Genomic DNA, 21,521 nt, shown 5'->3' on the forward strand with positions numbered 1-21,521 from the left:
TGCGCGGACAAAAGTAGTTTGTAAAACGGACGCCAAGTTCCCTGCGTACTTTGTGAACACTTTGCCCAGCTGATGTAGCATGTAGTGGTAACGCGGAAGCGATGCTAACTCGGAAGCCTTCCGCAGATGCTACGAAGCGCACGGTTTTGTCGTGGGAGGGTATTTTGTAAGTAAATGCCACGGTCTTGCTCTCTGTGCTCTGTTGCCCAAAATAATAACTCTTCGTTAAGACGAGTCCACACCCGTGTTGCAGAAACGTGCAGACAAATCTCCATTTGCCCCTTCTGTGCGGGATCGTGTTGTCTCCTCGCACGTGTGAGCTTTCTCCAGGTTCTCCGGTTGCCTGCCACGTGTATAAACTCTCATTAAATGGATGAAAACATCTTAATAAGTGGACTAAAAAGGTCTTGGTATCACCGGCTCATTGCCTGGATCACCTGTGGTTGGGGACCACGGTGAGAGATGTTAACTACCTTGCCTCGTATACAGGAGGTTGTGGGTTTGATCCCGACCCTGACGCCTGCTGCTGTATATTTGGAGTTTGCGTGTCTCTCTCCCCGTGATTGCGTGGATTTTTCTCCGGGTCCTTCGGTTTTTCCCTCCACATTTAGAATCATCAATACGCGTTTAGAGTATTTGGTCGCGATACATTTCCACGTGATAAGCCGCTTCATTAAGCTATCATTTGTGGCCAGGTCGCTTCTGAAAAATAACTTCATAGCTCAGTGGATTTTACGTGGTAAAATAAAAAAAAATAGTGTCGTCGTTTCAATTTACCTAGCGATTGTGAGATCCAATTTGCATGAACGACGATATAAAATACCAAACATTTGGAATACAAAGTACGAGGTTTTAAAGTGACAATGAGATGAGCGAAGTCACTGTTTGAGAACACGACTCTCAATACATTGCCTTAGTTCTTTTAAAAACAACTTTTATTTTGTTTCATTTTTAAATAGAAAAAAACAAATGTGTTAATTATTCAACGGGTTAATTCTCAAAAATCATACTGACGGGGCCATTAGTGAATACAGTCGGGCAGTGGCTCTGGACCTTGTTTCGCTACTGCTGTACTCGTTGAATTTTGTTTCAACCGAGTAACCCCCTCGCCTGTCCCAACGTGGTTCTGAGAAATAAAAATATGAATATTGAACATCAATATTTTAACCAATTCTCCATTGTGAGGTATTCCTAACTAGTTAAGTAACAACAAGCGGTCAAGAACCACCGCAGTCGACGATAGACGTGGGTTAAGACAAATCTTGTTTACATGCTCGAGGTTCCGTTCGCATGAAGCCAGGCCCCCAACCCAGGCGGTCTGTCGTGCAACTGTGTTGCGTGCAACCCGAATAGCCTTGTGACGAGGTTACGCCCGTCGCTGATTTGCAGAGGGTTCGCGGTTGGAAACTCGAGCCGCTCTGGTTATCACTGGCGGCTGTGCGTATTAACCGGTGGGAAAAAATACAACGCACCGCATGCTCCACAGTGGATGTGAAGTATCCCGTGACGTTCGAGACGAGCACTGGATAGGCTCGTCGTGTGCCGGCGTCGCGGTCCAAATTTGCCATATTTCGAAAAATTAAGCCGCAATTGACTGAGTTGGGGCTTGCACGCAGCAACATCGCCCCTTGCTGTGAACTCACTTGCAGACCGTGTCCGTGATAGCGCCTTCATTGCCTTGCGCTCTAAGAATGGCGCGCACACCAAGTATCCTGCTTGTGTTTAGTTAGTTGTCCTTCTCCCGCACCTCTGATTAGCACGGTTGGCTACGTACGTTGCGAAATAAGTGCAACATACATACGTACTAAAGTATCGGTGGTACGCATGTTGAACCTCTTTCGCACCGTGTGTAGCCAACCATGCTAATCGTGCTTAATCGTTGTACGTATGGATGTCTACTCTCACGCGTCAATCCGCTAAGAAATTTGTAGTGACGCATTTCATCACGTGACAGCACAGTTGCGAAAAATGTTTGGTCGAATTTCGATTTAAAACTTTCGTGACTGCAGGGATTCATATTCTTGGTTCTTTCGGTAAAGCCACGTAGAAGGTAACCAATTAAATAATACGGATTAAACAATACAATTCTCACGACGTTTCGATTGCAACACGAGCAATCATCATCAGGTGTGAAAACCACAGCAATAAATCTTTGAAAAAATTGGCGTTTTTTTCTCAACGTTAGTACCACGGACAGCGACTAAGCGGTTGTTCAGACGGACGAGTCCATCTATGCTCGGAACGCGAGGAGGGGGGAGAGAAGGAGAATGGAATGCGGTCTGAAAGTCACCGTAAGCATGAACAAAATCAAGACCCGAAATGGTTTATCACATCATTCCAATGATTGCTAAGCCAGAATCCATCTTCTTGTTTGAAATTGTCTCCACCATAGAGCCCAATGCATCTCCGACCAGGAACACATTGCCAGTGAACTCAAGCACGTACACCAAGCTCTCAAGGCTAATGGTTACTTCGACTACACAATCCGCAAAGCCATCACTTCAACCATGAAGAAGGACCCTCTTGAGCCATTAAAAACCATCACCTTACCCTACATTGCGGGGGTCACAAAAAATATCTCCAAAATCCTGAATAAACACAAGATCCAGGTACGATTCAACACAGTACATAAAATCCGTGATCTGGTCCCGTCTGTAAAATATGTGATTCCAGACATACAGTACCCTGGCGTCTACAAACTAAGTTGCCTCTGTGGTAGCAGTTACATTGGAGAAACCAAACGACATGTCTCGGACCGAATCCGTGAACACAAAGCAGACCTAAAACAAGGTAGGACTAAACCTTAGCCGTGGCAGATCACTGTTATAATTCAGTGGGCTCACATGACATTGACTTTTCCAAGACAGAGGTTCTCTGCAAGCCATCCGGCTACCATGAGAGATTCGTTCATGAGGCTATACACATATACAAACCGAAAATTTGAACCGAGAAGATGGATTCTGACTTAGCAATCATTGGAAGGATGTGATAAACCATTTCGGGTCTTGATTGATTTCGTTCACGCTTACGGTGACTTTCCGACCGCATTCCATTCTTCTCTCCCCCCTCCTCCGTTCCGAGCATAGATGGACTCGTCCGTCTGAACAACCGCTTAGTCGCTGTTAGTGGTGCTAACGTTAAGAAAAAAACGGCACTTTTTTCAAAGATTTATTGCTGTGGTTTTCACACCTGATGATGATTGCTCGTGTTGCAATCGAAACGTCGTGAGAATTGTATTGTTTTATTTTTATTATTTCCCTTCTACGTGACTTTACCGAAATAACCAAGAATATGATTGGTTGTTCACAAATCCTGAACGCGGCCGTTTAACTTCCCTGTTGCGCAACTACTTGCTCAGCTGCGGGCAAATCAGTTGCGGGCAATTTTAAATTGCGCGATTTCTGGAAGCGATTTTTGTTGAGTATCCAAAAGCTCCGAGTGTGGACTCGGCTTAACGCACAATAATTATATTGGGCCACAGGGCCTCTACGAAGTACATACATAGGCCATTTACTTATAAAATACCCTCCCACTACAAAACCGTGCACTGCATAGAATCTGCATAAGGCTTTTTAGTTTGCATCGCAGACGTGTCACCGCTGCGTGCTACGTCCGCTGGGCAAAGTGTTCGCTAAAAATATATGCGCAGGAAACTTGGTGTTTGTTTTATAGACGAATTGCTTTCGTCGGAGCAGTTATTACAAAAGTCATCGTTCAAATTATTAGGCGACGATGATGCAGTTGAGTATAATATTACATCGCAGGGTGGCGAGAGGCGGCGGTGGTGGCGGGTGCTGGCGGCTTGGGAAGGTCTTTATCCAGGACCTGATTGACCATGGCTGATGTTGACGGATGCGTTGAGTTGACCTTGTCTGGGAATTGAACCCATCCGTTCACCAAGTGAGCCGTATCCACGGCCTTTTGTGTCATTTGGAAAGTTTTTTTCTTCCGGTTAACAACAGTGATCATTATAATGGCCCAGTCGGTTGAGTCGGCCTCACTTGATGACCAATGTGATTAATGTCTGATTGGTCTGTTGGCAGACCTCCTGGTTTGTTATCGTGTCCACCGGAGGGTTCAAGATTCACTCTGCTCTGAAGACACACCTGTGTGTTGTCGAGGTGGAGTGGTGGATCAGTGGTTAGCGCGCTGCGCTAAGTTCCGATTTCCAACCGTGGCTAGCATCAGGAGTGAGCAGCAATTAATTTTAGCCAGAATAGTCCGGAACGGTTTTTTTCTGGGAATTGATTTGGCACATCGGATGTATCTCGCCGTATTTTTTTCCTTCACGGTATTGCGGTGATGTGTCAAAATATAGTGCACAAAAATACATAATTATTCACAGTCGTAACTTGGACTCTAGTGGTAGTCCCTTATGCCGACTTTCACTACTCATAGCCAGCCAAGCAGTGTTCCTGAAAAATGTCGAGTGATAAATGGAAGCCCTGGGTTGTGAGTGATGTCACAACTGGTCTTACTACCCTGTCGGCCTTTACCGACCTGTACTGACCAGCGTGGTGAAGTATGGTAAAAAAAAACCCATGACTGACAAGCCGTGGGAAGGCCTTTGTCCATTCGTGGATTGAGAATGATTGCTTTTATTCAGAATTTTTATTCCAGCTCCTCGTGTGGATCAAACCATTAATGTCTACGACAGAAAGTGGCAGCTAGCTCTCTATAGCCCTTTGTCATTCCGCGACTGGATGGGGCCGCCTTTTGCCCGTCTAAGCCATGGGGTTGTTGTTTCACCATACTTGACCACGTTGGTCAATGTGCGTTAATGACGTTGGGGGTGGCACGGGGTGGTAGGGCCAGTCAAGGTATGCTAGCCATGGCCATTAATCTAAACTACATTTGTGTGACCAGGTAAGGCCCACTGAGCTATGTGGCTCTCTTTGAGAAGCAACCTGGCCAGAAATGATAGCCCAATGAAGTGGCTCATCATCACGTGGACATTTATATCAGCCAAATACACATTTGGAGGGAAAAACCGGAGGAACCGGAGACAAATCCACGTGACCACAGGGAGAGAGACATGCAAACTCCAAATATACAGGCTTCGGGGTCGGAATCGAACCCACGACCTCCTGTAACCAGGCGAGACAGTTAACATCTCGCCACCGCGACTGTTTGCTCCCAGAAGGCCGTGGGGCGATGGGTCGTGTAGATATTTATTTTTATGAACAGACGTGTAGGATAGACGTGTTGTATGCTTGTCGATATTTGAAAGATCTGTTCGTGCGACTTCAAAAATGTTGGGCCCAACTCCACCATTTCTTCCACCACCATCTCCCCCATCACCTCCACCAGGTCACTGTTACACTTTGATCCTCAACACTGAGGTCCACCATCGCTGACGTGCTCAGGAGCAGTGAGTTGAAACACGCCAGAGAGAGAGAGTCACGGGAAGAGAAGCACGTGGACTAAATACATCACGTTGACAGATAAAAGTTAAACGGGCTTGGGCTGATGGAAAGATGATGTGCGATGATGAAGAATAATAGTCGGAAGTGGCAGCCACAGGAGGAGGGAAACACGCGATAACACGCCCGCAGCAGAGATGGAGTGATGAATGGGCTTGTGCGGAGGAGCAAATGGTTTGTTGCATCGACCGCGGGGTCATGAGTGATGGTGACAGATGGAGGAGGCCTCATCCAGCAGTGGATGTGGATAGATCATGGCTGATGACGATTAGTGACGACTCGAAGTCAATGTGCACGTGAACCACCAAACCAAACAAAATTCGGCATCACAGCTGCTGCCCCGGCACTCAAAACTCCACCTCCCCACGGGGCTGGAATCCACCTTGGCTGTCCTGGTTTTCCCAGGAACCCCGTTCTGGGAAATTCCCCCAATTCTTCCAGGGATGTGAAATTGGGAGTCCCGCTTCCCGTCTGTAGCGCAACCATCCACCCACCACTCGACAAGACGCACTTACCTGGGCGATGGTTCTCGGAACTCTTGAGATATTCTTGCCATGTTCGCTAAAGGTTACAAGGCACAAGGTGCAGCCCTGAAATTCCTTGCCGAGACCCCTGCTGGCAGCAGGGACTCTACTAGAAGGAGCTCGAGAGTCCCCTGCAGAGGATATTTGGTCTACTTGTTCCACGTTAACCAGACGTCTTGAAAGAGGTGGGAGTACCCACACTTTACCCCCACCGAGCGCGACCTTCCAATCGACTGCCTGTGGTGACCGCTGTGTAGACTGCCGCGTGGACAGAGGCTGGGGATTTCCAACACTTGCCACGTTGTTTTAACCGCCACACCTGGAGGGACGGGATCGACCCGGCGACCTTCGGACCGCTGGTCCGGTGGCGCGCCGCTGACCGTCACGACTGCCGTGGCGGCATCCAAATAACTCCTCCGCCGTGGCTTGGGAAGCCAGCCATTGCTCATCCCGTCAGGCGGAGGCGACGACGCCACCCACAACCTCAGCGCCCGCTCGCTTGGCCGTCGCCGTCGCCGGTGCCGCCGCCCCCCCCACTGGGCACGAGGCACACGGCGCCATCGCTCGTGTGCCGCAGGCAGAACCGCTCGGGCGGGTAGGGCCTGCCGCTCTCGTCGCGCAGCGCCGCGAACACCTGCGCTCGGAGCGCTGCCAACCGGCGCTCAGCCGCCGCCACCCCCTCCTCGATGTCCCTCCTCTCGGCGAGCAGCGCCTCCCGGCGTCCCTGCAGGCGCGCCAACTCGCGCTCGAGGCCCGTGAGGCCGTCCAGCTTGCGCTTGCGGCAGTTCTGCGCCGCCACCTTGTTCTTGCCGCGCCGGCGGATGTCGCGCACGAGCGCCAGCTGCGGCTCGGTGAGGCGGTGGCGCGCCAGCAGCTCGTTGAAGTCGTCCACGGCCATGTTGACGATCTGCGACACGCCGATCGGGATGCGCATGGCGGCCGCGCGGCGCTCGTCGCGGCTCAGCCGGGCGTCCGCGCCCGACGGCAGCAGGCGGAGGGACGACGCCGCGCCGCCGCGCCGCGCCGCCGCCGGCGGCAGGGGATCCAGGTGGAGGCGGTCGGGCCCGGTGGTGGCCGCGGTGGCGGCGGCGCCGCCCGGCGGCAACGGCCCTGCGACCCTCGTCAATCCCGCTGCTCCGCAAACTCCGCCGCCTTCGCTCGCCGCTATGCAGACCCCACCAGCGCTGCCGCTGAGGTCCACCAGGGCTGACGCGCCGAGGAAGGAGATGTAGTCCGGGGTGGTGCTGGGCTCGCCCCTGTGCACGTCGTGCTGCTGGTGCTGCTGGTGGTGATGGTCCAGGTACATCATCTCACACGGCATCTGCTCCCCTCCGCCGCACTCGCCGTCAGCGCTCGCCTCGTAGCCCAGGGTCCTGAAGCTCTCGTACGTCTCTTTGCTGCCATCGCCACTGCCGCTACTGCTATTGCTGCTGCTGCCGCCGCCGTAGCAGCCCAGGTGGTCTGCGTAGGGCAGCAGCACGGCCGCTGAGTCGGGGTACAGCCCCGTGCCTCGACTGAGACACCGGTGAGCGCACGGCTGCTCGCGCGACCCACCACCACCTCCACAGCCAGCGACACCAACGCCATCTGCGCCACCGCCACCGCACACCCCGAAGCTCCCGAACGTCGCTCCTGGTGGCCCCACGGGCAGAGGCTGGTAGCTGCCGCCGCTGCCGGCAGCTGGGGAGGCGGCAGCGGAGGAGGGTGGTGGCAGCGGATGCAGTGACGGAGCGCCGGCGTGGCGCGGCACGCATTGCGCCGAACCGAAGTAGCTGATCTCCTTGTAGCCGGCGCCGCTGGAGGCGGAGGTCGCCGCGTACTCCAGCTTGGCCCGGGCAAAGCCCTGGGGCTCGGGCCTGAGCGGCGGTGGTGGCGCGGAGCCTGCCGAGAAAGCGGCGCAGAAGCCGGTGGAGGCGCCGGTGCCGCCCGTGGCGGTGGTGCCACCGCCGCCTGGGTAGAAGCTCTGGCTGGGCAGCCGGGCGCGCTGCTGGCAGAAGCCATCGACGAGATCCGGCGACTCGCTGTACAAGGAGGCGTCGGCGGCTCCTGGCGGCGCCTGCTGCTGATGCTGCTGCTGATGATGGTGCTGTTGCTGCTGCTGGTGCTGATGATGGTGCTGTGCGGGTGCAGTCACGTCGAGTGCCTGAGACGGGGATTACAGTGAAGTCACGACTTGAATTCGATACAAAGGTGGAATGAGTAGTGCCTGCATGTGTGCCGAGTGTAAGCCGAAGATAATGTTGATGGGTAGCACGAAATGATGATGACAATTCTAATTACATCAATTCTGATTATTGTGATGATGATAATGAAGAGGATGATTGTAGTGATAGTGGTGGTGATGGTAGTGGTGAAGATTATCAGCAAAGATTCGTTCATGAAGCCATCCAAATATATAAACACAGACACAATTTCAACCGAGAAGATGGGTACAAACTGAGTAATCATTGGAAGGACATTATTAACCAGTTTAAGTCATAACTGGCTGTGATGTTTCTTTCCTACCTGCCGATGTTAGCAGTTATTTTAGACTCTCTCTTACATTACCAGATTAAATGTCTTTACATTAACAGGCTAAATGTCTCACTGTCTAACACAGCCACCTTTGCTCGTTGGCCTCGATGTGTTGTTGGTTTTCTGTTTTCCTACATTGACATGCTACTCTCTCACAATACAATGGCCACCTCCACAGCTTCGTAGTCGTGGAGGTAGGCCAGCTCTCGGATCTTACATTTACATTCAAATTTCATCTCTAGCCCCGCCCATTTCGCGTATGGCCCTTGGGCTACACCTATCTCAAACCTTTATAAACATCCTGCCTCAGCATCTCTCCCGCTATATTTTTCACCTGATGACAATCGCTTGTGTTGCGATCGAAACGTGATATTTTTATTATTTATTATTGTTCTATTTACGTGGCTTTACCGAAAGACGCAATGAATATTTTTATTTTATTTTACCAGGTAAATCCCACAAAGCTATGTAGCTCCTTTTTCAGAAACAACCTGGCCACAGATGATAGCTCAACGAAGTGGCTTATCATGTGGACATGCATCAGCCAAATGCTCTAAACGCATGTTGATTCTAAATGTGGAGGGAAAAACCGGAGTACCTGGAGAAAAATCCACGCGACCACGGGGTTAGAGACATGCAAATTCCAAATATATAGCAGGCATCAGGGTCGTGATCGAACCCACGACCTCATGTATACCAGGAGAGTTAGTTAACATCTCGCCACAATGGCGCCCATCTGTATGTGTTCCACCAACCCCTTCACTGCTGTCTTCACAGCGCTGGGTCACACACGATGTGCATATCCACCACCAGTAATGTTGATGACGAGGATAATGATGACATGATCATAGTGATGATGATTTGATATCAACCTGCATCTCGGGCATTTCCAAAATCTCTTGCCAGCCCTGCTCCAGATCTCTGGCCAGCATGTGTTCGGAGAGAGGACACGCCACTTGAAACGGAGTCACGCCTTGCTGCTGATGCTGCTGGTGATGCTGCTGCTGCTGTTGGTGGTGGTGATGATGCAGCTGGTGCTGATATCGGCTGGAGTCCCTCGTCGGTGCCATTGCGTTGGCGCCAGACATCTGCACAACGGGCACCACACGTTAGTGCCCACGTGTGTACGTTGTGTTTAACTAAAGAACTTGTGCCATGGGCGGCGAATTACTTGGTGCACTGATTAATGGGATGTAATAATATGTGTAAGCTTCGAGGGACTGTCTTTCTATCTACGTGACTTTACCGAAAGAACCGAAGAGTATGGCTTCGAGGAACTGTCTAGAATTCGCTCCAGTGGGGGGACCTTCCATCGGCATACTCTCTCATAAAGCCCTCTGTGTGCTACTGTGGTCATCCAGAACAGGCCGTACAACATACCACGACGCAATGCCCGATCCACAATTACCAAGGAGACATTACGGCGATGATGATACACTCTGCTTGCTCCTGACGCGGCTATCCTGCTTGACCACCTGAATGTGAAACTGTAGTCGTTGCTCTGCATCTAAAACCACTCCCCCTGTCGAATGAAATTACCGTATACAGTACTGCATTGTACTGCATGGTATTGTACTGCATGGTATTGTACTGCATGGTACATGATTGCATTCCATGGTATGGCATGGTACTACATTGCCCTGGGTGGTATTGTACTGCATCGCACTGTGTGACACTGCGTGGTATTTGTACTGCATGGTATTTCATTGCGTGGCATTTCACAGCGTGGCACGGAACGGTACTGCATGGCACTGCGCTGCAGTGAATGGCACAACGTGGTACTACTGCATGGCACAGAGTGGCACTGCATGTCAGCATGGCGCTGCGTGGCGTTGCATGGTACTGCATGGCACTGTGTCACTTCCTGGTACTGCGTGGTACTTCGTGGTATTTCGTGGTACTGTGTGGTATTTAGTAGTACTGCATGGTATTTCGTGGTATTTCATGGTACTGCGTGGTACTGCGTGGTATTCCGTGGTACTGCGTGGCACTGCGTGGTATTTCATGGTACTGCGTGGTACTGCGTGGCACTGCGTGGTACTGCGTGGCACTTCGTGGTATTTCGTGGCACTGCGTGGTACTGCGTGGTATTCCGTGGTACTGCGTGGCACTGTGTGATACTGCGTGGCACTTCGTGGCACTGCGTGGCACTGTGTGATACTGCGTGGCACTGCGTGGCACTGTGTGGTACTGCGTGGCACTGCGTGATACTGCGTCCCCTGTGGGGCCCTCGCGCACCGAGCCCGTGCCTCCGCCGCTCGTGTCCACGAAGGGGAAGAGCTCCTCCAGCAGCTGCATGCAGTCCTCCAGGCACAGCGGCCGCGGGGTGGCGCTGCGGGGCCTCTGCGAGGGCGGGTGGGATGGGGGGGGGCGTGAGAGTGCATCGGGACCTCTGGGTCGTCGTCGGCTGTCAGATCTGCGTGTGTCGAGGTGACGCGGTCCGGGTTTGCGGGGAGCGGTGGTGTAGCGGTTAGCGCGCTGCACTACGAACCCGGCGACCCGAGTTCGATTCCTGCTCACGGCCAACACCTTTGACGATTATCTCTCCCGGTCCTGGGCCTCCCCCTCGGTCGACTCAGCCTCAAATGAGTATCTGGTGCGGTGTGTAGTAAACATCGCCACTGGAGAGACAAAGGCGGCCGGGCGTGGTGCTGGCCACCCACCCCCTCGTGTGCCCTTACTGGCCTCCATAGGTGCTACTCGCTAAAAGCACTTGCCCCTACAGTCTGTTACAGGCTACACAGGACGTGGGTATGAATGTGTGTTTGTGTGCGAACATGAGATTGTGTCGATTCTATTTATCGTGGTAACAACAACATTTTTTAAAATTAATTATGGCGCTGTCACGTGGCTGTCCCGAGTCCGTATGGAGGGGTTTCGTTAATTAAACGAGGGCTGACAGCAGGGGGCTGTGACAATCGCGACACAGCTGGTAGCGCGTTCCCGCGTCTTAATGCTGCATAGGTTCGCGGTTCTAACCCGGCGGCCCGCCCTGGATATTACCGCGGTATCAACCTTAAAGTACTACTCTGGTAAGTCCTCACTTAACGCCTGGTGTTCACACTAGAACGCGTTTTGGCTGGAACACGGTTTTTCCGTTCGGGAACACTTTTCGTACAACGCAGAGCAGTCCACGATGGACTACTTTTTTGGGCTGAGCGGTAAAGTGATAAAGTACGCGGAATGATACAGTAACGTGGCCGTGTACCCTCAGTTATTCCTACACCGTATCTCGCCACACTTTATCACTACATTATTTACGGAGAAATCGTTTTTGCTGAACGCTTTTTTCGCGTTAAACGATGACTTTAATTATTTCACTGGACTACCACGGGCCGTCTGCTTCACGGTGGAAGTTAAAACGTGCCGTGATGCCATTTGCAAGAGTAATCCATCATGTGCCTGCGTCACGGGTCACACATTTGGAATAATTAAATGGATTACACGTGGCAACTTCGCCTCTTGTGCGCCGTGCCGCCGTCCTTCATAGGCGCTGCTCGCTTACAGCACTTGCCCCAACAGTCTGTTGAAGGCTACACGGTGGATATTTGTGGTGACGGAATCGCTCACGTAGTAGCATAGCGCTTGCTGCTGACAGGGAAGGGATCTGCAGCTGAGAGCAGCCCTGACTGACAGCAGGCCACGTGACAGACCCGAGAGGGATCTCGGGTCGTGCTGGACGATTATTCGATTTCAAATCGAAATCGCAATTTGAACAAATGCGATTAGTAAATCGCAGAGCTGCGATTTGAAAAGTCCTATTACTTTCTTATTGGAATTGTTTTATTATTATAACTTTATTTATTTAACTTAACAATTGTTCTATGTTTGATTGTTCCAATCCAATTAAATGTTTTAATAAATACATGTAAGCAATTCATATATTTTAAGCTCTCATCCTTGCATTAGAATATATAGAGCAGTTCACATTTTGATGGTATCACGTGGTTCCATCAGAATAGTGAACTGAAGCTTGACTTAAAAAAATGTAATTGCAAATCAAATAGCAATATCTGTCAGAAAAATCGCAATTTGATATTTTCCCCAAATCGTTCAGCCCTAATCTAGGGGAAAGGTTACGCAAGGGGCACATCGGGAACCCGCTGGAAGGTTCCAGAAGGGGGCGTGGCCGGGGCGGAGCCAGGCCACGCCCCCCAGTATAAGAGGGGTCCCGGGAGGGGACCTCGGGGCTGTCGTTTGGAGTGGGATCCTCGTGGTCGTTGCTGCTGAAGATCCTCACCATCATCGCTGTCGTCTCGTCACCTTCGTCGCTGTCCTCGTCACTTGAGACATTGCGTTGCTGGACGGTGTTGGCCGTCTTAGTTCAGCGCCGTCAGACTCAGAGCGTTGTGTGTAGGCTAGCAACCTGAGTAGAGTTGCGCGTCTGCCTGAGCTGCTGCTCCCTGGGCCTGCCTGAGCTGCTGCTCCCCGGGTCTACCTGAGCTGCTGCTCCATGGGCCTGCCTGAGCTGTTGCTCCCCGGGTCTACCTGAGCTGCTACTCCCTGGGCCTGCCTGAGCTGCTGCTCCTTGGGCCTGCCTGAGCTACTGCTCCCTGTGTGTGCCTGAGCTGCTGCTCCCTGGGTCTGTCTGAGCTGCTGCTCCCTGGGTCTGCCTGAGCTGCTCCCACGGCTCCCGTCACGCAGCGATCGCGGCGCCACCGTCGAGAAGCCGGAGCGGCGCCTGGGAGCCGTGGACGCCCTCCCATTTACAAGACACCGGGCATCTGGGTACAAGCTAGTGCTAGCTCCACACCTGGATAATGCCACCACTCCACTCCACCACCGACTTCCACTCGATCAACAACCACCTTCATTTGGACTGCATTGACATTCACCGAGAAACTGGACTAATTCGCCGTCCGCTTCACAGAGGCTCTGGTCGTATGTTCAATTACAACTACTCAACCCCAAACTCCATTCCATCCATCTGGTCCTGTTTGCGCCCAACAACTTACTTAATACGTCGTCACAACATACGACACGTGCACCTAACCAATCTCCGCCCCATCCCTCGGTCTTCTCAATTCACCACGAAGCAAAGTCACCTGAAACTGGCTTTGCTCAACACCCGCTCACTAAACAATAAAAGCCTCATTTTAAATTAATTCATTACTGCCAATAACCTGGATTTTCTCTGTATCACTGAAACTTGGCATAAACCTATGGACTATTTTGCACTCAACCAGACTACACCTACAGGATATACATACATGGACAAACCCCGATCTGAGGGGCGGGGAGGTGGTGTCGCTGCAGTGTACAGAAAGGACATTAAAACATCCACCATCTCCATCCCTGCTGTTCAGTCCTTTGAACACATCATTTTCAAACTCTCTGGTCTCACTCCTCTGGTCACTACCATAATCTACCGACCCCCCAAACCAAATCCTTCCTTTCTCTCTGACTTTTTTGACTTTTTAACTCAGTTATCTGCCATCTCACCATCTGTTCTGCTCCTGGGAGATTTCAACATCCACATTGACACTGACTGTAAATTTGCTACTCAATTCCTGGAACTGCTACACTGCTTCAATTTCATCCAACATGTCAACTTTCCAACCCACAGCCATGGTCACATTTTGGTTCTGGTCTGCTCTACTGGTCTCACCATACCGCTCCTCGAGCCCCACAACCTCAACATCTCTGACCACCTGGCAATCACCATGAACATTGGTCTCCCCATTTCTACAACCAAGGACAAAAGGACAATTTCTTTCAGAAATCTTAAATCCATCTCTAGTCCTGCCCTTTCAGCCTCTCTTGCCAGCAAAATATCCTTCTCCCCCCCACCCGTGACTGACAACCCTTCCGACCTCACCAACTACTACAATGAAACACTTTCCACCAGTCTCGATCATCTGGCTCCCATCAAAACTAAAACTGTCTCATTCACTCACTCTGCTCCCTGGTACACTCCTATTCTGCACAAAATGAAATCCCGTAAGCATCAGCTTGCAAGGCTCCATAAGAAAACTGGTTTAACTGTTCATCTACAAGCTTACACAGATTACCTTCAGCAGTATTAGGAAGCTCTTAACACTACCCGGTCCACCTACTAGTCACACCTCATACATTCTGGTTCTACCAACCCAAAGGCTCTTTTCTACACAGTAAATACACTTCTCAAACCCAGTGACAATATCGTCAACTCATTCACAACTGATAAATGGAACACCTTTCTATCATTCTTTCAGAAAAAAATTGACACCATTTACACCAACCTGTCTTCTTCTTCTGCTACCACTGTCTGCTCTGTCATTCCATCATTTGTTCCCCCCCACCACACCTCACAGCCACTGTCTCAGTTCTCCCCAGTGTCGCCGGGGGAGCTGTCTAAAATCTTGACAGGGATGAAAACACCAACATGTGTCCTGGACCCCATCCCACCTCATCAAAGACTGTTTACCGGCTATCTCCACACTCATCAAAAAAATCATTAACTCCTCTCTCAGCTCTGGCTCAATCCCACGTTCACTCAAACTGGCTGCTGTCACCCCCATTCTCAAAAAACCTGGACTTGACCCCAACATTATGTCAAACTTTCGGCCCATTTCCAATCTCCCCTTTCTGTCTAAGATACTGGAACGCACTGTCGCCAAACAACTAAAAACCCACCTCTCCTCAAATGACCTGTTCGAACCATTTCAATCTGGCTTCCGTTCACAACACAGCACTGAAACAGCCCTCCTCAGGAGTTACCAACGACATCCTCCTCTCCACAGACTCTGGTTCCTCAGCATCCTCATCCTCCTGGACCTCACTTCAGCTTTTGACACTATCAACCACACCATTCTTCTCTCTCACCTCAAATCTTCCCTCAACATCACTGGCACTGCCCTCTCCTGGCTCCAATATTATCTCATCGACAGACAACAGTTCATCCACATCAACAACTGCACCTCCTCCACCGCTCCGTTGTCCCAAGGTGTCCCCCAGGGCTCGGTGCTTGGTCCTTTGCTCTTCATACTATACCTGCTTCCTCTTGGCAACGTCATTCGCCACTATGCTCTTAACTTTCACTGCTATGCCGATGATGTCCAGCTCTACATCTCCACCAAATCCATCACCTCCGCCACCCACTCCACTCTCTCTTACTGCCTCGCTGACATTAAATCGCGGATGCACACCAATTTCCTTAAACTTAACTGCGACAAAACAGATATGATCATCATCGGTCCCAAATCTATCACTAAATCCATTCGCAGTTTCTCCGTCACTGTCGACACCTTCACCCTGTCTCCATCCCTTCAAGGTCGCATCCTTGGAGTCATTTGTGACAATAACCTCTCCTTTGAACACCACATAAAACAAATCACCAGAACTACCTTTTTTCACCTCAAAAACATCTCCAGACTTCGCCCATCACTCTCTTTCTCCGCTGCAGAAACCCTCATCCACGCCTTCATCACCTCCAGAATCGATTACTGCAACAGCATCCGATACGGCATCTCAACCAAAACATTAAATAAACTCCAGTACATCCAGAACTCTGCTGCTCGTCTGCTCACTCACACCCGCACTGGTGACCACATTACCCCTGTCCTCCAGAACCTCCATTGGCTCCCGGGCCCACAACGAATTCAATTCAAAATCCTCCTCCTCACACATAAAGCCCTTCATAACCAGGCCCCTTCCTACCTCACTGACCTGCTCCACCGCCACAACCCATCCCGTAGCCTTCGCTCATCGGACGCCAACCTCCTGACTCCACCTCTCAGGACCAAGCATCGAACCTGGGGCGACAGAGCCTTCTCTATAGCTGCCCCCTCACTTTGGAACTCTCTCCCATAACAAATCCGTGACTGCACCGACCTTCCAGCGTTCAAATTATTGACTAAAACTCACCTTTTTAAAATTGCTTTTAATGTTTAGCTAAGTTTGATGTGTTTCTAGTGTTTTTACCAGTTCATGTTTTTTTTGCTGCTTTTATGATTTTATGTAAAGTGTCTTTGAGTATTCAGAAAAGCGCTCACAAATAAAATGTATTATTATTATAAGCGAGGGACAGAGGAGTGTGTATCAGTGTAGGGTGTGTATTGTACAAAGTGTGGTCGGTGTAAATAAAATAACTGCCTCCAAGAACTTACGTCTCCAAGTCAGCCACTACATTTGTATGGGGAGTGCGAACAACGTGCAATTAGCGCACTGAGCTACGAACCCGGCGACTCGGGTTAGATTCCCGCTCATGGTCACCACCAGTAACGATTATGTGAACCTCGTCCTTGGCCTCCCCTAGGTCGACTCAGCCTCAAATCAGTACCTGGTGGGGTGTATAACACATCAGCATTGGGGAGACAAAGGCGGCCAAAAGTGGATCTGACCACACCATCTCCTCGTGCGCCGTACCCCCCACCTGCACAGGTGCTCGTGAACAGCCAAGTCCGTTTAACATCCTTACGGGGGATCTTTGTTTTGTGCCTCGTACAATTATTTGGTCATTTGAATATGTTCATTAATGTAACTATCACTCCGCCACTACGTCTCGTCTCCTCCCCCACTCCTCTCCTTCACCACTCAACCACCCACCCACCCACCCCTCAACCGGCCTGCGCTCCGCTAGATAATTAATGATCGGCAATGCAATACCTGTTCTGAGAGCCACGGAGAAGAGAAATCCGTGGAAGCCGAAATATCCCCGTGAATCAACATGTATTTATTTATTTATACACTCATATATATAATACAGGATACGACAAATTGTTATCATCCTTCAGCCCTGGTCAATCCACTGCTGGATGAACGTCATCCAAACCGTTGCCACCGTATGCTGAACTTCTGTCGCACCGTACGTAGCCAACCGTACTCATCGCGATGAACATTCACTTCATCGCCTGCACTCGAACTGCTTTCCGTGATTAGCCTGGACCATCACGCCATCGATCCCTTTTGCCCAAGGCCTCGCTCGCTCCTCTCAAAGCCTCATCACAGTCGTCGATAAGAACACCGCGTGGAGGGAGGGTGGTGGTGTCCATGGGAGGCGGCTCCCCCCGCCCCCACCCTGTGCTGAACCCCCACCTCCTAGCCCAGGTAGAGAAACATTTCTCCCTCGTGCCAAGCGAGCATGAGTCAGCGAAACCCCGGGGAAAAATGTGGACACCAATAAAAGTGGCAATCAAGTGGTGGCTAGTGGAGGGGGAGAGTGGGGGCAGAGGAGGGGAGTGCGGGGGTTGTGTGGACGAAAGTGAAAGTTTTGTATTAAAGACTCTATAGACACTTGAGCATAGATAAAAGTTCTCCGTATAACCTTAAAAAGACTGTTAGGGGCAAGTTCTGTTCACGAGTAGCACCTATGAAGGCCGGTACGGCGCATGAGGAGGTGGGTGAGTGGCCAGCACTACGCCCGATGGACAGGCGTGGTGAAGTATGGTCATGAACCTCCTCTCATAGCCGCTAACCACTGCACCACCGCTCCCTACACAGGGTAACAATATCCCCCATATAGCCTGAACGGACTGTAAGGGGCAAGTGCTGTGAGCGAGTACCTATGAAGGCCATCACGGCATACGATGGGGTGGTTGGCTAGGAACTAATTTACGGTTGAGTCGACGTACGGGAGGCCCATGACTGGATAAGATATTCGCTTTCACTGTTATTGGTCGTGAGCACGTCTGGAACGCGGGTTGCCAGGTTCGTAGCGCAGTGCGTTAACAACTACACTACCACTCCCCACCATCAAGACACACCAATACCAATATCCGCCATTCACCACTAAGTGACGGTGGTATCACTCCGGCGCCTGTGCCAGGCCAGGTGCACTTTGAGACCACGTGAAGTGTCGAAGGCTCGCTGACAGGAGGTATCGGGACAGACCCAGGTGCCATGGGTTGGCTGACTGAGATGACTGGTAGATGCACCAGCTGTACCCCCGACTGTGCTAACTTGCTGGATTTTAGCCACCCAGCACCTCCGCTCATTGTTATGAGCGTCGCTCCTCCACCCTCCGTTGTTGCTGGAGGGCGACTGCCTCCAACTGCCCAGTAGCGTTCTTCACGAGGCTCCTCCATAGAGGCCGATCTTGCCAACTCCGGTACCAGTCGTTGGCACAAACCACTCAGCTCCACATCCTCCCATACCGCATCAGTCCATCTCTTTTCCAGCCCATGTCGTGCCCGTGTAGTCCCCTCTATGCAGCCAAACAGAAGCTCCTTGGGCAGGCAGTGGCTGAACATGCGGGCTTCATGACCCAGCCAACGCAGCCTTGCCTGCCGGAGGAGCTCACTGATGGGAATGTGTCTAGATCTTCAAGGATTTGTGAGCTCACACAATCCAGCCTGATTAAACCCAGGGTGGATCGTAGGCATGCCAGCCTGAATGTTTCTAACTGGCGCAAATGTTCCATTAGAGGGGTCCACGTTTCACAAGCATAGAGAAGAGAGGGCATGGCTGTGGCTGAGAAGACCCGAAGCTTCGTGCGGAGCGACAGACCAGGTAGCTTCCACACACCATTGTACAGCCGATGAAAATAAAATGCCGCCCGACTGATTCGGAGTGACACCTCTAATGTCAAACCGGAGCTGGTCATAAGCACACTGCCCAGGTATGAAAAACTCTAAACTATCTCCACTACTGCTCCATCACCAATGGTGAGCTGACAGGGTGGAGTGTTTGGTGGCATAAAATATCAAGGCAGGTGCCTAGTTTTGGTGGGGCTGATGGTAAGTCCCAACCTCTTAGTGGCAAACTCCAGGTTCAGCAGCAGCGCCTCCAACTCCTCCTCTGAGTGAGCAGCAATCACCAGATAATCAGCATACAAAACATGGTTGACCAATAGGGAGCCATCCCTCAACCGCAGCCAGGCATCCGATCAGCCTCCCGTTGTATCTCTACCAGATGAAAATTCCTCCAATACAGCCAAGGTAAGGTTCTCCAACTCCGTGGTCAAAGATTATGTTAAATAATGTTGGAGCCAAAGGACATCCCTGTCGCACCCCAAGGTGAACAGGGAATGACTCTGACTCCTGGCCACGTAGCTTTACCCGGGCCTGCCCACCACCATGAAGGCCCTTAATGATTGTGAGCAGAGAGTCAGGGACTCGGAAAGCATGAAGAACTGCCCACAGCCCTGGCCTGTTGATGGTATCATAGACCTTTACCAGGCCAATAAAGCAGAGATGTACGTCTTGTTGGAATTTCCTACACTAGCTTATATCAGGCCACTGTGGGTTTGAATGGGGTCCTAGATGGACACCCACCACCAGAGTGGAAGAATGGTAGGCGCATCTTATAAATGACAAGTCGATGTTCAGTGGGCAGATCAGCTCCACGGTAGGTCCTGATGTCAAAGACATGGACCCGCTTCCGCTGATCCATACTTATATAGTCCAGCAGATGTTCCTGATTGGAGCTGGTGTACATCCATGATGTTGTGTGGATGCGCCGATGCTGGAACAGCGTGTTCGTAATTGCAAGCCCATAGGCTGCACAAAGTCTAGCAACCTTCTTACATTATTATTGAGCTGATCTGGTCCATGCCTTCCGATCACTCCAACCCAGGTGTCTGCATCATGACCCACTGGGGCATTAAAGTCACCTAACAGGATGACTATCCCGAGGGGCCACTTTATCTTGCACCTGGGAGAGGAGGTTATAGAAGGCATCTGACTCGTCGACCTTGTCTGCATCCCTCCACTGATTGGGCAGGAGGATGACGTCATGGCCAGAAGGGCCGATATTCCGATTCACGAAACCAGTGATGGGAATGCCAGCTAGAGTAGAAAAAACATGCTCCGGGAAGGACGTCTACAGTGGAGACAGAGCGAGGAATTCGAACTCTGGTCAAACAAAGGCTGTCACCGCGTCGCGCACTTTCAGATGCGCTTCTGCGGCCATCTGGAACATTCTTACTTACGATATTAGGGAGCCACTGGAGCTATGCACTTTTTAAACTAGATTTAAAATCCTTTTCTTTAAAACAATATTTTGCGTTTAGTTTATTGTCCTTTCCCCGCATGTCCGATTAGTACGGTTGGTTATGTACTCCGTGGAAGAAGTTCAACATATGTCCATGGTTATGTTTGGGTCTATTTCCAAACAATTATTTTCATTTTTCCAGCGAAACTCTTGTACAATATTTTATGTTGTGTTAATGTTCTCAAATTCATCCTGAGCCCCGCGTTGCAGCCTTCTCTGTGATGTTCCGCAATCGTTGCCTGCAGTTCATCACCAATTGTCATCACAATCACAGTGGACGCCAGCAAAACTGAGATGCTTAAACCTCTATTTATACGTGTTAAATTAAAGCGAAACCATTTTTATTTTACCATGTAAGGCCCACTGAGCTGTATAGGTCTTTATCAGAAGTGACTTAGCCACAAATGCTAGCTAAATGAAGTGGCTTATCACATGTAAATGTATAGCAGCCAAATACTCTAAATGCACGTTGATTTTAAATGTGGAGGGAAAAACCGGAGGACCCAGAGAAAAATCCACGCAACCACGGCGCCCCACATGCCTTGATTATTATAATATTGATGATAATAATGACGATTCTACTACTGATGCATGTGTACAATGATGTTGCTGATATTGATGATGATGCTGCTTTTGCTGATAATGATTGTCTCAACTCTGAGCATTGCGTGCACGTGCACACACTCCTACTTTAAGCTGCTGCTGTTGCTGATGATGATGTTGCTGATGATGATATTATTCTTGGTTCTTTCGGTAAAGTCACGTAGAAGGGAAACAATAAAATATGTTTTTCTTGCTGTGGTTTTCACACCTGATGATGATTGCTTGTGTTGCAGTCGAAACGTCGTGAGATTTTTAATGTTTTATATTTGTATTATTTTATTGTTTTCCTTCTACGTGACTTTACCGACAGAACCAAGAATATGAATCCCTGCAGTCACGAAAGCTTTAAATCAAAAGATGATGATGTTGTTGATGATGCTCTCTGACCTTGGGGGGCAGGCTGCCCGTGCCCACGCTCAGCTCGTCTGGGGGCAGCGCCTCCCCCGTCTCCCCGTCCACGGCTCCCTGCTCCCCCCCCTCCTCCTCCTCCTCGTCCCCCTCCTCGTCCCCCTCCTCCTCCCCCTCCTCCTCCCCCTCCTCCTCCCCC

At 50.7% G+C, this 21,521-nt stretch overlaps 1 protein-coding gene across 1 annotated transcript; it reads right to left on the bottom strand.

Moving 5' to 3' along the window:
• Window positions 1–146: 146 nt before the first annotated feature.
• LOC116954762 (uncharacterized) lies at window positions 147–21,443 on the bottom strand. Its single transcript, XM_032975543.2, has 4 exons — window positions 21,362–21,443; window positions 10,700–10,804; window positions 9,334–9,549; window positions 147–8,090 (listed from the first exon to the last, which is right to left on the bottom strand). Exons 2-4 carry the CDS (start codon window positions 10,757–10,759, stop codon window positions 6,432–6,434), a joined length of 1,935 nt encoding a protein of 644 aa, XP_032831434.2. The 5' UTR covers window positions 10,760–10,804; window positions 21,362–21,443; the 3' UTR covers window positions 147–6,431.
• Between the last annotated feature and the right edge of the window lie 78 nt (window positions 21,444–21,521).

The sequence above is a fragment of the Petromyzon marinus genome, chromosome 56 (assembly GCF_048934315.1).
Source record: "Petromyzon marinus isolate PM22_M1 ecotype Great Lakes invasive population chromosome 56, UKy_Petmar_22M1.pri1.0, whole genome shotgun sequence".
NCBI classification, from domain to species: domain Eukaryota; kingdom Metazoa; phylum Chordata; class Hyperoartia; order Petromyzontiformes; family Petromyzontidae; genus Petromyzon; species Petromyzon marinus.